Genomic DNA, 17,358 nt, shown 5'->3' with positions numbered 1-17,358 from the left:
GCTGTCCTGGAACTCACTCTGTAGACCAGGCTGGCCTCGAACTCAGAAATCTGCCTGCTTCTGCCTTCCAGACTGCTGGGATTGCAGGCATGGGCCACCACCACTCGGCTGTGGTTATTGTTAATGAGGGAGAAACAAATAAAACTACCATTCTGTAGGTAAAAGCATGAGACCATTGGAAACTTAGTGTTAATCCGTCACTAGGACACCAGAGTCACTGCGCAAACACACATGTGACTTAGGGCTGCAGGTTTTAGTCAGTGGCAATACAAACTTAGCATGGTGAGACCCTACGTTCAACCCCAATACTAACGCACACATGTACACACACAACCATGTCAACACATGTAACACACAATACAGACTCACGACACACATGACACAGTTTACTGGGAGCAGAGGCTTGCTGGGCTGCTCTTGAGTTCTGTGTTCCCCATAGTTTCAGGAGTCAGCCTGAATTTACTAAGTCAAGGCTACCTGGTCACCAATAATGCTAGAGACCATCTGATTTTTCTTTCTTTTCTTTTCTGTTCTTTTCTTTTCTTTATGTGTATGAATGCTTGCGCGTCTGTCTGTATGTGCATCACACGCATGCCTGGTGCTTGAGGGAGTCAGAGGAGGCCCATGTGGGTGCTGGGAACCCAATCTGGGTTCTCTGTGAGAGTAACAAGGGCAAGGTCTCCAAGCCGCAGGGCCACTCACCAGCTCCCAGTGTGGACCGGATCATCGTAAGGCCTCCTTCTTGGGGTCCCTCCCCTATTTTTGTTTTGTTTTGTTGTTTGTTTCCAGACAGGGTTTCTCTGTGTAGGCCTGGCTGTCCTCGAACTCACTGTGGTAGCCCATGCTGGCCCTGAACTCACAGAGTTTAATTCCTGCCTCTGCCTGGGATTAAAGGTGTGTGCCACCATACCCAGCTCCCCTTTCCTCTTTTATGAGACAAATCCTCACTATGTAGCCCAGGCTGGCCTCAAACTTTCAGTAAACCTCCTGCCTCAGCACTTCTAGTATTGGGATTACAGGTATGAAATCTATTTTCTCTTTTCTGTGTTGCCAAAGGATCTAGATTGAAGGTGTGTGTGTGTGTCTGTGTGTGTCTGTCTACATGAGCCTGTGTGTGTGCACACGTGTGTCACTGGAAATACCTTGAAAGAAATTACAAATACGCCTTCTGTTTCACTTCCATATTGCTGAATGGCCTCTTCATCTTCTGTCGCCATAATGATGGGCATCCTGTCCTCACAGTGGTGATAGTACCAAACAGCTGAGTGGTATATGCTCCTGGAACAGCAAAGGGCGGTGAGCATTCCAGGCACAACACACAGCTGCAGTTTAGAATGTCACACTTGGCTCATATAGATAATCATTCTTTCTTTCTTTTGTTCTTTCTTTACATAACAAATACTTCCTGGGTATCTACTGATAACCAGGGGGCTGGACCCTCTGTGAGATGAAAAATAATCTGAAAGCACCACCCACCTCTTCTTCCTACAAGTTTAGTTCCTGGAGTAACAGTTTCAGTTCCCCGACTCTGCCATTTTGTAACCCTTTCTAACTGGAGGCTGAGCCACAGGGCAGGTAGGAATGACTAGGTGTCCCTGACAGAAGAGCCGGCTTCAGCTGGTAATCCAACAAGACCTGAACGGAAACTACGTGATAAGCCTGGAATATCCCCCCAGAGCTTGTCTGGGTTTGGAAGTAAGTTCAGGACTGACGCATTCTCAGTGAAGCACACAAATCTGTAAGGCCCACCCTACAGTCTGTGTCCCTTCTGTAGGGCTATGCACTTACACTCCACCCCAAGAGCCTCAGAATTCACACTGAGGAGCACTTAGCTAAGTGCCCGGGGTCTTACCTCGGGCCTCTCCAGGCCCCCAGCAGGCCTGGCTGAGCCTCCTTGCCCACTTTAGCCTCATAGCCTCCACTGTTCCCCTATCTTACTGCCATCACTTCCGCTCCTGCTCTGGGGAGCCACTCTCTGCAAGTACCCCACACCCAAGTGCTTGCTTCATAGTGTACTTTTGGGGAGGCCTAAACTAAGTCACTGCATTTTCTAGAACAGTTTCCATTTAGTGAGACTGGCTGAGGACATTAAATTGAGCAAGTCATAGAAAGGCATCAAGTCAACCTTCTATACCACTGGGAGGACCGACCAGCCCTTGTTCTGGTCTAGGAGTCTCAGGCTGGGGACCTTCACCTCTGCGATCCCAAACTTAACAATTGTATATTCAGATGCCACACCGATAAACCACTGTCATTTCAGTGTTGACCACAGTCGTCCTAGACTAGCTGCTGCTGTACTTTGTATAGTACACATCAATTCCAAAGAGCCACAGATGAGGACATTTAAGAGGATCCTATGAAGAGAGAGGTAAGTCGGGGTGCACCTGGTCTGCCACTTCTCCATGGCTTCCCCCTTTTCCCGGGGGAGGTAACAATGCTGCTGGAACTCGTTAGCAAAGAGAACGCAGTCATGACGAGCATCCTTCAGGAGGTTTCGCAGTTTATTATACTGTCTGCAACACAAGGGACAGAATAAATCTAACTCAGCAGGTACTCATCTCCTGCCAACTCCTGCTGAGGATCAAAATAGCATTTTTTGATGAGGCATTTCAGAGTGAGAGATAGATTGTTTAAAACCCAAGAAAGGTCCTAGCACTAGGGAGATCGAGGTAGAAGGACCCTGAGTTCGAGGGTGGTTTGGGAGATATAGTGAAAGCCTGCCTCAAAAGACAAAATAAGGGCTGGGAAGATGGCTGAACGGAGAAAGGTGCTTGCCACCCAAGCTTGAGGACCTCGGTTCAAACTTGCCAGAACCCAAGGAAAGCCAGGTAGAGCATTTGTCATCCTGGTGCTCAGGCTGGGAGACTGAGGGTTGGAATTAGGAAAAGCTCCAGAGGCCAGCCTGGGTGTGCAGCGGTGAACAAGAACTGTCTGAAACAAGTGAAAGGCATCCTCTGACCTCTGTGAACACTGTGGCATGCGTGAGTGCTCTGTTACATGTGCACACACACACACAGACACACACACACACACCCCTGAAAATCATTGATTTATATTGGCTTTGTGTGCTTGCTGTCAGTGGCTCTCAGTTTTGCCCGTTAGTTGCCAGCACTTGGGGAAGGCTCATTAATTAGCTGCAAATTAATTGGACTCCTTCTCCTGCTTTCCCTCAGAGAGGCCTGGCCATTTTACTACGTAGCTGCATTATCTGCCCTCTTCCGCTGTAGTACACAGAGGCAAGCAGAGCTTGGCATCTCCTTTGGTTCCCGCTTTGTTGGAAAATGGTATTTTTAAGGATTAATACATTTCCTGTTAGCTAGCAGGCCTAGAAAAGGTCATGTGAAGTAAATAAGTTTAAGAGTTTATCTATGAATTATATTTATGCAGTCTCCATGATTTAATAAAGTAGGGATAGACCCATCTGTGGAGAGTTAACAGAAAGTGTAAGTTTTCCAGTGAGAGCCTTTAAGCAACGTGAGCCAGAACCATGTCCAAACAGCAAGTCGGCCATGAGTCAGCTTCTAGGAAAGGACTTTCCTAGAGCCTGTGATCAAGAGATTACAGAAAGCACTTAGGCAGTTCTTTTAAAGGGAATGGGTTGGGTTGTTGGTTCTGCAGTGCTGGACTCCAACCCAAGACCTTGTACTCATTCTGGTTCTTTGTGGACATATGATCACTCTAACATCCTTCCTTCAGCAAGTGTGCACCACCGTCCTTGGCCAGGCCTTTTGGCTGGAGAGGGTGAGCATCACTGTACTGAAGGCCCTAGGAGGCATCATCAGACAGGCCAGCGCCACACCTACAGGCCTGACTACAGCAGGCAAAACAGCTATTCTGACCAGATAAAAATCCAAACCAGAACCGCCATGTGATTCAGCAAGCCCATTTCTGGGTACATGTCCAAAAGAGAGCTCCAGAGCCTTGTGATGCAGCTCAGGGGGGAACACTTGCAGGGTCCTGAGGTGAGCCCCAAACCCTGTTGAATAAATAAGCACACCAATAGATAAAAACATAAAGCCTGATGGGCCGTGGTGGCACACGCCTGTAATCCCAGCACTCTGGGAGGCAGAGGCAGGCGGATTTCTGAGTTTGAGGCCAGCCTGGTCTACAGAGTGAGTTCCAGGACAGCCAGGGCTACACAGAGAAACTCTGTCTCGAAAAAATCAAATCCAAAAAACCAAACCAAACCAAACCAAACCAAACATAAAGCCCAACAAACAAAAACGGGGTTCAAACAGATATCTGGGCACCCGTGTTCACAGTGGCACTGTTTATAGTAGCTAAAAGGGGGACACAACTGAATGACAAGGAATAAATGATCCAATGTCAATAATACTTGGCCTTAGCAATAGGGATTCTGACACATGCTATCCCACATGCAGTGGCAGCAATTTTTATTTTCTATAAGCTAAGTTCTCACCCAGGCATGTTGCACATACCTTTAATCCCAGCACTTAGGAGGCAAAATCAGGCAGATGTCTGTCTGAGTTAGAGGACAGCCTGATCTACACAGTGAGCTCCAGGGCAGCCAGGGCTATATAGAGAGACTTCGTCTCAAACAAACAACCAAAAACCCATAGCACTTGGGAGTCAGGTAGGCAGATCATTGTGAGTTTGAGGTCAGTCTGGTCTACAAAGTGAGTTCTAGGACAACCAGGTTATACATAGAAACCCTGTCTTGAAAACACAAAAACAAAAACAATCAATCAAACAAACAAACAAACAAAAAACAAACCCCAAACCAACCAACCAAATGACAGTCCTATATAGCCCAGGATCATGTCAAACACTGTAGCAATCTTCCTGCCTCCCCTACCTGGTTTATGTGGTGCTGGGGACCAAATCCCAGGCTTCATGTATGTTTGTCAAGCACTCCACAATCGGGCTAAAGCCCTACCCTCCAAAAATGGTGACTTTTATATATACATATATTTCATAAAAAATTACAAAGAGCTATGCTGATTTGTAAACAAACAAGCAAACAAGCAAAGCCCCCCAGAATATGGAATAAAGTCGTGAGAGGACAGGGGAGGGCTGGTGTGGCTTTCTGGAGCAGGCCTGAGGCCCGAGGCACAAATGGAAGGAAGGCAGAGAAGCAGCCGAATGAGATGAGTGGGGACAGAGCATTCAAGGCAGCACACACTGCTCCACTCTGTCCTCAGCACTCAGCCCTCAGCAGGGCCATGAGGAACGCAGGCCCAGCACCTGCGCCAGCATTGATGTGAGGCCAGGATTTGGGGCGTGCATAAACTGCCACCTTTCAGAGTCCTGTTACCTCTGCCAGCCATACACATATCACCTTCACTCTCTTCATTATTCTTTGAACAGGCTCTCCCTATGTAAACCAGGTTGGCCTTGAACTCACAGAGCTGAATCTGCCTCTGCCTTCCAAGTGCTGGGATTAAAATGCCATAGTACCTGGCATCACCTTTACTTTAAATTGTACTTAACATTATTGTGTGTACGGTGTGTGGGGACATGTGCATGCCATAAAGCACATATGGAGGGCAGAGGACAAGCGTGGAGTTGGTTCTCCGTCCCTTTAGGAGGGTTCTGTGTGCTTCCCTTTGTCAGCCAGATAAAGAAAATGGACAAATGGCAGGGGCACGCCTAGGGGAAGACAGGGACTCAGCAGTGAATTATCTGAGGTGACAGTCAGGCTTCTTGGAGATGTGTAGGCTTGTGGTTATAATTTAGTAGTGCACACATACAATACAGTCATAATTTCTGTTAGTCAGGCTTTGCGGTGTTTCTGATGGAATCAGGCAGACAGCAGCCTGTGGGACGCCAGCAGAGAAGCGGCACAGCACAGACAGAGGAGTGGCAGTCAAGGTCTTCAATCTTAAGCATTCCAGTCTTAGGCCAGACTTGGGGGAGCACAGCTTTCATCATGAGAGGTAGGAAGATTTGATGTTCAAGGTCATCTTTGGCTACAAGGAGTTTGAGCCAACCTGGGCTACATGAGATTCTCTTAAAACAAAATTACAATCTCACAAAAAAAAATTCCACAGACAGGCTTAGATTTTTTCCAAACCTTTATCAACTAAATGTTTCAAACCATTTCCTGAATATGGTTAAACTAACTTCCTTAGACTGAATTTGGGGGATGGGGGCAAGGAGGGAGAGGTACATCCTCTTGCTATGTTGTCCAGGCTAGCTGCGAACTCCTGTGAAGTAAACCTTCCATCTCAGGCTTGCAAGTGCTGGGACTGTAAGGTCATGGCACCACATCAGGCTTGACGGCTTTCTTACTATTTTTATTTGATAGGGGCCTTACCCACAGATGCAGCACTTGCCTCTGCTGAAGACACCCTCGAAGGCTAGCAAAAGGAAGAACTGGGGAAGGGAACTCATCAGTGTCTGTCTTTGCTGGGCTTTGCAAGGCCACCGTGGGTCTCCCAGACCTGCTTCCAGGCGTATACAATTTCATTGCGTTTACATTTCTAGCCCCAGCAGCCTAGCCTCTCATGGAAGTTAGGGACTACATGTTGTAGTCAGCAATCGTGCTGTGATCTGAATCATAAGCAATTACACTTATTTACTTTGTGCTCAGGTGCATGCTCATGCACGGAGGTCAGCGGACATGTCACTGGAGTTAGCTTTCTCTTTGTATCATCTGTGTCCCAGAGACTGACCTTAGGCTGTCAGAATTATAAAGCCATAAATGTATTACCATAGTCACTTGGTTTATAAAATGAATTGCCTCTAGGACCCCCAAGATTACCAAAACCTGCAGCTGTTCAGTTTCCAGATATAAAATGGCATTGAGAGAGCTGGAGAGATGGTCCAGCAGTTAAGACCATTTGTCACTCTTGCAGAGGACCTGGGTCTGATCCCCTCAACCACAGGGTGGTTCACAACCATCTAAAACTCCAGATCATAGACTGGAACCTATCAAATTATGCGTGAAAATAAGCCTTTCTTCTTTGTGAATTAGTGACCTCAGGTAAATTTGCCACAGTAAGAAAAAACTGGCTAATACAGCACTCTGTCTACAATGCTGACTAAATCAATGCTGCTCTTTTAGAGGTCTCAGATACCCCAGGATCTGTGTAGATTCCTCCGTCTTCGCCTTAAGGTGAAGTCTTCTTCGGCTTCTGTCTGGTTACCTGAGACAAAACCTAAGTGCTACCCTTGGCACTACCTCCTCCCCATCACACATCTAAAATTATTACTAAGTTTTATAAATAATAATAATTAAAAAAAGCCAGGTATGGTGACACACACTTTTAATACTAGCACTTGGGAGGCACTTTTAATACTACCACTTGTGAGTTTTATACTAGTATGGTCCACATAGTGAGTTCCAGACCAGCCAGAGGTATAGTGAGACCCTGTCTCAATAAGTAGATAAATAACTTTTTTTGTACTTTTGTTTTTCTGAGATAAGGTTTCTCTGTGTAGCCCTGGCTGTCCTGGAACTCACTCTGTAGACTAGGCTGGCCTCAAACTCAGAAATCTGTCTGCCTCTGCCTCCCAAGTGCTGGGATTAAAGGCATGCACCACCACCGCCCAGCCAATAAATATTTACAAAATAACTTTATCCATAAATAGTTTACATACAAAAATTCACTCACCTTTGAAAATGTGCAATCTGATAGATCTTAGTTTACTCATAGCTATGCAGCTCTTACCTTACTAATTCCACATCACTTTGTTTCCCTAAAAAGAAACCTGTGTCCATCAAGCAGTCAGCCCCACCCCCATGTATCCATCAAGTAGTCAGTCCCCACCCCACCTGCCCACAGCCTCTGATCAATTTTCTACACACACACACACACACACACACACACACACACACACACACACACACACATATATATAATATTAAGATTTATTTGTCTTATGTGAGTATACTGTTGTTGTCTTCAGACATCAGATCCCATTATAGGTGGTTGTGAGCTACCATGTGGTTGCTGATAATTGAACTCAGGACCTTTGGAAGAGCAGTCACTGCTCTTAACCACGGAGCCATCTCTCCAGTCCCTCTATGTCTATTTTTGTTTATTCAGGACATCTTATATAAATAAAAGTATATGATTACATTTTTTAAGCTAGTTGATTTAATTAATGTGTGCATGAGCCTATGTGTCGCATAGAGCAAACATGGGGGTCTGAAGAAATCTTGTAAAAATTAGTTCTCTCCTTCTACTACATGGTTTCAGGAATTAAACCTAGGTCAGGCAAGGTGGCACCTGAGCCAACTTGCTGGCTCCAGTGCTCCAATATATACATCACACACTGGCTGGCTTCCTTCAATTAGCAGATTTCAAGGTTGATCCAAGTGATAATATGTTCAGTTCTTTTTATAGCTGAATAATATTTTATTTTATGGATATACCATGTTTTCTTTTTCTTTTTAAAGATTTATTTATTTATTATATGTAAGTACACTGTAGCTGTCTTCAGACACTCCAGAAGAGGGCATCAGATCTTGTTACAGATGGTTGTAAGCCACCATGTGATTGCTGGGATTTGAACTCAGGACCTTCAGAAGAGCAGTCAGTGCTCTTAACCTCTGAGCCATCTCTCCAGCCCTACCATGTTTTTTTAAATACTACCAGTTGAGGGCCACTTGGGTTGTTGTTACATAAATTAAGCTGTTGGACCAATGAGCGAGCTCAGTAGATAAAATAACCTACTGTGCAGACCCAATAAGTCACACTTGCAGACCCTGAGTGCTATCACTCACACATGCTCATGGTACACACACACACACACACACACACACACACACACACACACACACACACAACATTTAAAACAAAAAGAATCCACTAGGAATATCTGTAGTGTTTCAGTTTCAACATGGACATACTTCCAGTTTCCATGGTTACGGATATACTTCCAGTTCCATGGTTACATACATAGGAAATGTTATTGATTCCTACCTACTGAATTCTGATCTCATAGGAACACCCATTTCCATCCATGTCTAAGCTGCCAGTATCCTCACTATAGTTTGGAGATGGTTTGAATGTGTTCTCTACTGCACTGAAATTTCATCCCTTTGTGAGATATTCAGTGTGGAAAGTCAATCAAATTCCTGTGCATAAAGGTGGTGATTTTGGGAAGTGCATAAAGGTGGTGACTTTGGGAAGTGGTTAGGATTCACACATCATCAAGAAGAGTCCCAGGATTGAATGCTGGTGGCTTTATACAGAGGATTAAAGTAGCCTTCCTCAAGTGTTCTGTTATAGTAATACAAAAGAGGCGAATATAACACCCCATCGGTACCACAGAGACAGCCTCCGGCTGTCCTTCCCCCAGAACTCTTTTAAAATAAGAACCTGATATCATGCTATCCTGCACAAAATCCTTCCTTGACATCCCCAAAGCCCATGAGGCCTTCCATCTGACCAAGTATCCTTTCAGTTCTTAGAGTGGACCACATCTCCTCCTGTGGATGCTTGGCCAGAAGTCCCCTTTCCTAGAAAGCTCCCTCCCTTGCCTGGTCTCCTCCTTAAGTCTCAGTACAGGCAGCTCACTCAGCAAGGGCCTTCCTTGTTCACTGGGTGGCTGGGGCTCTGCTACAGCCATGGCCTGGGACTTCAGAACGTCCGCTACAGGCGCGGCTCTACATCTGTGGTGAGATTCCCCAAGCTTGTCTGTCCTCTCTCAGGACTGGATCTGTTGTTTCCTGCTGTGCTCTCCGTCTGAGCACTCTCTGGATAAGCATATGCATATCTAAGTGCATGACGGTTTGGAGAACCTCACAGAGTCATCATCGAGTGCCCTTCCATTAAATAAGCAGTTGAGGACTGCTGGGGACAGGTATGTGCTTATCCTCAACAATCAGAGACTTTCATTATTCAGTTGTTCTCTACAGCTTATTTATGAGAACAGGCATTCTCTGCATTGGTATTCCTGAGATCAAAATATAAAACCACACAACAGGATTACAGGTTACATCGCTGTTGTTAAATGCAACTGATCATTCCATTTCATTAAAATAACACCATCTATCACATTGCCTGGGAGCCAGTCCCCTGTGCATTCATGCCCCATACCTGAGGGCGCTTCATTTAGATGGAAACCATCTAGGAATCACAGATCTGACTGTATGAAGAATGGATGCTTTTGCCTGTCTGTTGCTCACACAATGCAGCATGACAATAGCTTACAGAGCACTGGGTTGGGTTAGGTGTTTTAGTAACCTAGAGATGCATTTGAGCCTCCAGGATGGTGAGTGAAGATTATTTGCAAGCACCATGCTGTTTAAAACAATTTTTATTATACTTATCTCCTTGGAGGATGGGCATGTGACAGGGGGCAGGTGGAGGTGAGAGGACAACTTGAGGGAGGTAGTCTCCTTCTACCATGTGGATCCTGAGGCTTGAACTTAGGTCATCAGACTAGGCAGCAAGCTCCTTTACATGCTGAGCCACCTTGTCAGTCCAATACAATTTTCTTTATTGATCTATTTTTAAAAGTTTAAATTAGACTTATTTATTTTATATATGACTATTTTGCCTGAATGTATGCATGCATGGCATGAAAATGCTTGGTCCCCACAGTTGTCAGAAGAGGGAGGGCACTGGATCCCCTGGCACTGGAGTTTTAGATGGTTGTGAACCCCTGTGGTTGTGATCCCCTGTGGTTGTGATCCCCTGTGGTTGTGATCCCCTGTGGTTGTGATCCCCTGTGGTTGTGATCCCCTGTGGTTGAGGGGATCAGACCCAGGTCCTCTTGCAAGAGCAACAAATGGTCTTAATTGCTGGACCATCTCTCCAGCTCTCCCAAGGCCATTTTATATTTGGAACCTGCACAGCTGCAGATTTTGGTAATCTTGGGGTCCTAGAGGCAATTCCTTTTATAAACCAAGGGACTATGGTAATATATTTACAATTTTATAACACTGTGTTGTTCATTAAATTTAGGGGTTTAATTTGGTTTTAAAGCTTATTAAGGACTTAAACATAAAGAGTATAAATAGATTTATAGCTAAATACCAATACAATTATGCTTGTTTGTGAAGACAGAGTCTCATAGAGTCTGTACTGGCTTCAAGCTTTCTGTATAAATGAGACTAACATAGAACTCCTGAACCTTCTACTTTACAACTGTTGGGATCACAGGGATCTGCCGCCACACCTGGCTCTTGGGTATCAGGAGAACGTTTTCTGCTAGAAATAGGGCTGATATTGTTGCATTTGAGTAAGTTTGGCATCTGGTTAACCCTGAAGCCACTGACAGTGCAAGCTGACTTCACCTTTTGCTTCCTCCTCTAGAGTCCTAGGACACAGTAAAGCACACCGAAGCCCAATAGCTGGAGCTCTTCATCAACTTAACTACAGAGACATTCAGGAGAAAGGACATTTAAATTCCAACTCTTTGCTCTCAGTTGTCCCAGGAATTGGTTTTCAAAACAATCCTAATATTAAAAACATTTTAGAAAACAGAGGTTGAAGAGGCTTGCGGTGCATGAGCGAGCGGAATGGTAACAACAAATTGATTTTAGTAAAAGAAATTGAAATACGACACCTGCAGCAGTGTTTAAACCTGGCTGTGTGTAAACATCTCTATGTCTGTGTTTGAATAAAATCAACTTCAAGCTCATTTTAAAATATTCAATTTGAAAAAACCCCACACACATTCTAGCTAATGTATATTTTTCTGAACTGAGCATAAGGACAATTTATCATTTTCATACACAAATAAAGAAAACTTTATCTTTTACTACCGAAGTCTGAAGAAACCAAAACATCTTAAAAACAGAATAAATTCAGTTTCTGCTTGTTAAATACCTTGGGGTGTTGAGGGTTTGGGTATATAATTCTAACATGCTATTTGCAGAGACTAACCTTGGGGTATTGAGGGCTTGGGTATATAATTCTAACATGCTATTCCAGAGACTAAGTTCATATCACAAAAGTTCCCAAATATTAAATAAGGCAAAACTGTATTTTAAGGTATTTGCATAGAAAGGGGCAATTACTCTTTCATTTAGGTACAAGGCAAGTATTTTAAACTGGTCCAATTAGAAATGTTTTGTTCAGCAAATACAATTAATATGGCTGATAGTTATAGGACTAATCTAAAAATCAGAATGAGCTATTTTTAAGTTCCTGGAATAAATCACTGTAAGTACAGTTTGTATCTACAATAGAAGAAGATAAGATTTAAAAGTATTCTTTTCCAAAGAAAGGAATGCTCCTGAAACAATCTATCTATGAATAAGATTAAATATTATACATTGTTAGCAAAAATAAAAAGAAGAAATAATAGTGCTACCTATAAAAATGTAAACCAGAAGCCAATTCACCATAGAATCTTAACTATGGACATCCTGGGGACACCGCAGTTCATTGATCTATAGTCAAATCTTTTGGCCAGGTTTGAAGCACACATATAAAATGTTACTGCATTCCTCACCAGCAAAGAGAATACCAAATTAGTTTGAGAAAAATCCTTTCTGACAAAACAATGAATTCCTCCTCTTTCCCTCTAATGAGGGACCTTTTCTAAAGGGAGCTGGGAAACCTGTCCTAAAAATAAATAAATAAATAATTCGGAAACAGATACCTCCGGCCTCTCTGGTGCTGCACAGCCTGACAAGCCGTTTGCATGAAAATAACTCCCTTCAACTCGGGGAACTCCAGGACCTCAAGGTAATCCTGGACAACTTTCCAGTCTGGGATCACATAATGAGTCACTTCAGCAGACAAGAGCTTCCCATCTGAAACATAATTCAGAGTGGAAGCCATTAGGCAACATTTTCAAACCTGGTTTATGACTATTTCAATGTCACAGTGCTCCCGGTGTGCAAAATAACTTCTCATCTTAATTTCACCTTGAAGTTTTTAAAAGATAAGACAAATCTACTTTGGTAGCGGCTCAAAGTTCAGATTCATCGCTTCCCCTCCCCTCAGCTGTGATTAAGTACCAGCCCAACATGGTTTATGCTGTTGTCAGTACTTCTTCCAGAGGATGACTGATATTTTAAAAACAAGTACATCCCTGGAAGAAGCTAAATTTCAACTAAGCCATCACGGACATGCATGAGCACTGTATTGGATACCATTTATATCTACATATACACTATATATGCACATATATGTAAGGGCAAGAGTGCACACATGTGTGTGTTTACCACTTATATGTACCTAAAAATTCTAAGGCTATTCTGTCTGAAGCTTCTGAACACATCTGCACGGTTCTAGGGTTCAAAAGAATGTACTAGCCAGGCGGTGGTGGCACATGCCTTTAATCCCAGCACTTGGGAGGCAGAGGCAGGTGGATTTCTGAGTTCGAGGTCAGCCTGGTCTACAGAGTGAGTTCCAGGACAGCCAGGGCTACACAGAGAAACTCTTTCTCGGAAAAAACAAAAACAAAAACAAAAGAGAGAGAGAGAATGTACTAGAAAGGATGTGCTGTACAATCCATGGGCAATGGTAGGGCTTCCTCAACTGACACTTCCTTGGTCAAGCAGGGACTTCAATCATGTATTCTGAAAAGACCACCTCATGCTCATCTCCCACTAGGGGTAACCAACAGCAACCTGCTGCCTGAAAGGGGGGGAGGGGGAGTCTAGCTGCCAGCATCTCCCAGATCCTAAGTCTCCAATCCTATGATGAAGAGGCTGTCATGCTGGAGGGTCTGCGTACTGGCAGGAGCAGACCAGGCAATGTTAAATGTCCAGCGTAACACGCTCAGGAGTAAGGTGCCTGTAGCTGTTTTTAGTCCCCTGGAAAAACGCAAGCATCCGGTGCCCGTGGGCTCTCGGGCCTCCCATTGACCCGGCCATTGCAGTAGGCTGGTCCCCAGAGGAGCACCCCTGAAGCTGCAGGCCGGTCCCGCCTGCTTCCGACCGCCAGGAGGGACGACCGGACGCACCGAGGACGCTCCAGGGCGTCTCCCGGCTGCCCTAGTTCCGCCAAGCCCAGACTGCTTTGCTCGCTCCGGCTGCCTACAGCCCGCGAGGGTCTAGCGCGGCCCTCGCTCCTCAGCCTCCCGCTCTCCTCGCTCCTTGGGTCCCGCTTCCTTCCCTACTGCCCCGGCGCCATCGCGACGCAAGGCCGGGCTTCCCTTTGCTCTTTGGGTCTCTGCCACCCTCGCTCCTCAGGCCTCAGCTCCTTCGCTCGCGCCCAGCAGCCCTCGCTACGTCAGGCCCCGGCCTCCCTCGCTCTTCGATCTGGGGCTTTCCTCTCCGGTCCCGGCCTTCCCCGCTCTTCGAGCCCGGCTTCCCTCTCCGGCCCCGGCCTTCCCCGCTCTTCGAGCCCGGCTTCCCTCTCCGGCCCCGGCCTTCCCCGCTCTTCGAGCCCGGCTTCCCTCTCCGGCCCCGGCCGCCCTCGCTCCTCCCGCCCCGGCCTTCCCGGTTCATCCCGGCTCTGACCGTTACGGCAGGCGGCGGACTGCGGGCACAGCGGGCTGTTGCAAGGCACGTTGGGCCGTAGGTAGTGTTCACGCACGATCCGCAGCGTCCGGCCCTGGAAGGTCCTCAGCAGCAGCACCTTCTCCCGCTTCTGCAGCATGCTGGCGGCGTCGCCCGGCACAGTGGCCGGGAAGCGGCGGGCGGCCGGCGGAGGCGAGGCCGAGGCCTGAGGCCCGCCCCTCGGGCCTGGTCGGGCAGGCAGCAGCATTTGCGTTCCTAGGATCCTAGGGCCGAGGATCCTCCGGGCCCTTCCCTGCCAGTGCCTTTAATCCCTCTCTTTGCCGAAGTTGCCCCTGGGCTGAAAAAGTGTAGATTAAACTGTCCACCCAAAGAACCAGCAGGTGTGACGGTAGGATGTGGCAGCTAGTCTAAAAGTCCCGTGTGAGAAGATTATTTTTGTTTCTACCCACAGGCCCGTGTGGGAAGGGCTGCCATATTAACAGAGGTAATAACTATCGAGTTTTTTCATCTTTGTTTTTGCAGTATCTGAAAGAATTGAAAGGCTCAGCAAAAAAAGCCGGTAACCCTGCCGGCCAAACCCGTTTTCCTCTTCAAAATATGCTTATTTTAAATTTTAATACATGGAAACATTCAAGCACTACAGATAAAATGAAAACCAGTCCTTCTGGGTGTAAACACTGTACATCTTTTATAGCACTGGCAGCCTCTGGCAAAGGAATTCTTAAAACTGCTATTGATATGATCACTAAGTCCTGTGCTCGTGTTTGACATAAAGGGCAGTATCTAGGGAGACCACACACCCTGGATTCTTCAAGCACTGAGCCCACTGGAACTATGTTAGCAGCTTGACACAGGAGAGTCTCATTTAGCTTCCTTAAAGGAGTGGGCGTTTATTTGTATCATTTCACAGGCTGTGAGGCTGCATTAAGGGAGCCTAATTGCCGAAGGATACCTAGTTATTACATTCCAGAATCAATGTTCAAGCTAGAAACTGCTCAACTTCAAAGCAAGTTAAGCATCGTCTATTCACTGGTAAATAAAACACAGGGCCTGCACCTAAGGAATTTACTGGTTGGCAACCTTTGGGTAATGTGACTGGCCCCGTTGGTTGGAAACACCTGGCTCTTCCAATGCATTGCTGAAATAAACCAGGACCAGTCTCTCCTTTCACCCTAAGGGAATGCATAAAAAGTCATGGTCTCCTCCTTCTTGTATTCCTGTGTCAAATCACTTGGTGAAACTCAAGAGAGACTTGCACAAACAGGAAAATAATGTCGAGCTGGCACACAGGCAACAGTGCAAGGAGGGTTCCAAAAGCCATCCACAATGAAAGACCCTTCCTGTCTAATACAGGAGTCCATTCCAGAGAGACCAGAGGACAGTGAGTAGCCAAAATTGTTCTCTACGTGAAAAATGCTTTAGATAACTGTCTACTAGTCAGTCCCTCCCCAGTTCCCTTCCTATCTTTTTAAAGCCACTGATGCTATAGGATTGGAGGAATGACCTTGATTAGGTACTAATCTGTCCTTAATATCTCTCTTCTTCAGCACTTTGTAGCTTGAAATTGTCTGCAAATGAACCACCCTTTAAGGAACAGAGCATATCTAGAGTTTTATTGAGAGTTGATTTTTATCAGTATTTAAAATAAGGCTGTAGCTTAGTTGGTTGGTAGAGTGCTCGCCTAGCATGCACAGAGTTCTGTGCTGAGCACCCACCCAGGACAATCCCACCCCCACCTCCCACCCCCACTGTGGTGGCACACAGGCCTATAAGCCCATCACTTGGGGATGTAGAAACAATATGATCAGAAGTTCAAGGCCATTCTTGGCTATACAGTAAATTGGAGACTGGCCTGGATGCATGAGATGCTATCTCGGAGAATAAGTTGTTTTTTTTGTTGTTGTTGTTGTTGTTTTGTTTTTTTGTTTTTTTGGATTTGGTTTTTCCAAGACAGGGTTTCTCTGTATAGCCCTGGCTGTCCTGGAACTCATTCTGTAGACCAGGCTGGCCTCGAACTCAGAAATCCGTCTGTCTCTGCCTCCCAGAGTGCTGGGATTACAGGCATGCACCACCACCGCCCGGCTCGGAGAATAAGTTAATTACAGTAAACCAATGCCTATCTCCTTGGTTTGTATTGGGGCAATAATGTACAAATTAATTACATATGAGATGGTCTCAGGTACCCAGATTGGCCTCAAATTTTCCATGTAGTTAAACTTTGGATCCTTCTGCCTAGGTCTTGGGTAGCTAGGTCTTAGGATTACAGGTACCTGGGGATGGAACTCAGGGCTTTGTGCATTTACTCAAGTAAACACAGCCATATCCTTAGCCTCTCTCCCCCTCACACCCTCTCCTTTCTCTATCTTTTGGAGACAGGATCATGATACGTAGCCAAAGCGAGCCTTGAGGACTTCACTTCCTCCTCCTCCCTCTGTCTCTCAAGTGCTGGGATTCTCATGCACCCAGGCCTGGCTTTATACATTACATCGAGGAATATGATTCCCTAGTTCTTAGAAATGATGATCTATTATAATAGGCCAGGGCCTTTTGCTAGATTGTTTGGGTGGTTTGTCTTGTTGGCCTTCTGAGACCTCTGGACCAAAAAAGTGCCCCTCGGGCAGAATAAACTAGTTTATGTTACAGAAGTATGAAACTTAAAAAATATGAGTTTTGGCTGGGTGGTTGATGGCAAATGCCTTTAATCCCAGCACTTGGGAGGCTGAGGCAGGTGGATCTTGAATTCAAAGTTAGCCTGGTTTACAGAATGAGTTCCAGGTCAGCCAGGGCTACACAAAAGAACTCTGTCTTGAAAAAAAAAAATCAGTTTCTTCACTAGTGAGGTGTCTCAGCAGGAACCTGTTGTACAACACACACACACACACATACACACACACACACACACACACACATATTTAACATAAAATATAATAAATTAGCTGGGCATTCAGTAAGCAGAGACAAGAGGATCTCTGAGTTTGAGGCCAGCCTGGTCTACAGAATGGGTTCCAGTTCCAGGACAGCCA

The 17,358-nt window shown here is 45.6% G+C and overlaps 1 protein-coding gene across 1 annotated transcript in view; it reads right to left on the bottom strand.

Annotated features, from left to right (window-relative positions):
- The window catches only part of Dis3l (DIS3 like exosome 3'-5' exoribonuclease), a 38,673-nt gene extending 24,091 nt beyond the window's left edge, over positions 1-14,582 (bottom strand). The window contains 4 exon segments of the mRNA XM_052188052.1: positions 1,143-1,278; positions 2,385-2,513; positions 12,526-12,679; positions 14,336-14,582. Coding sequence (XP_052044012.1) covers positions 1,143-1,278; positions 2,385-2,513; positions 12,526-12,679; positions 14,336-14,582 — 666 coding nt within the window.
- Between the last annotated feature and the right edge of the window lie 2,776 nt (positions 14,583-17,358).

This window comes from Apodemus sylvaticus, chromosome 7 (genome assembly GCF_947179515.1).
Source record: "Apodemus sylvaticus chromosome 7, mApoSyl1.1, whole genome shotgun sequence".
Lineage (NCBI taxonomy): Eukaryota > Metazoa > Chordata > Mammalia > Rodentia > Muridae > Apodemus > Apodemus sylvaticus.
The sequence above is the reverse complement of the archived record's forward strand: the minus strand, read 5'-3'. Positions and strand labels throughout refer to the sequence as shown.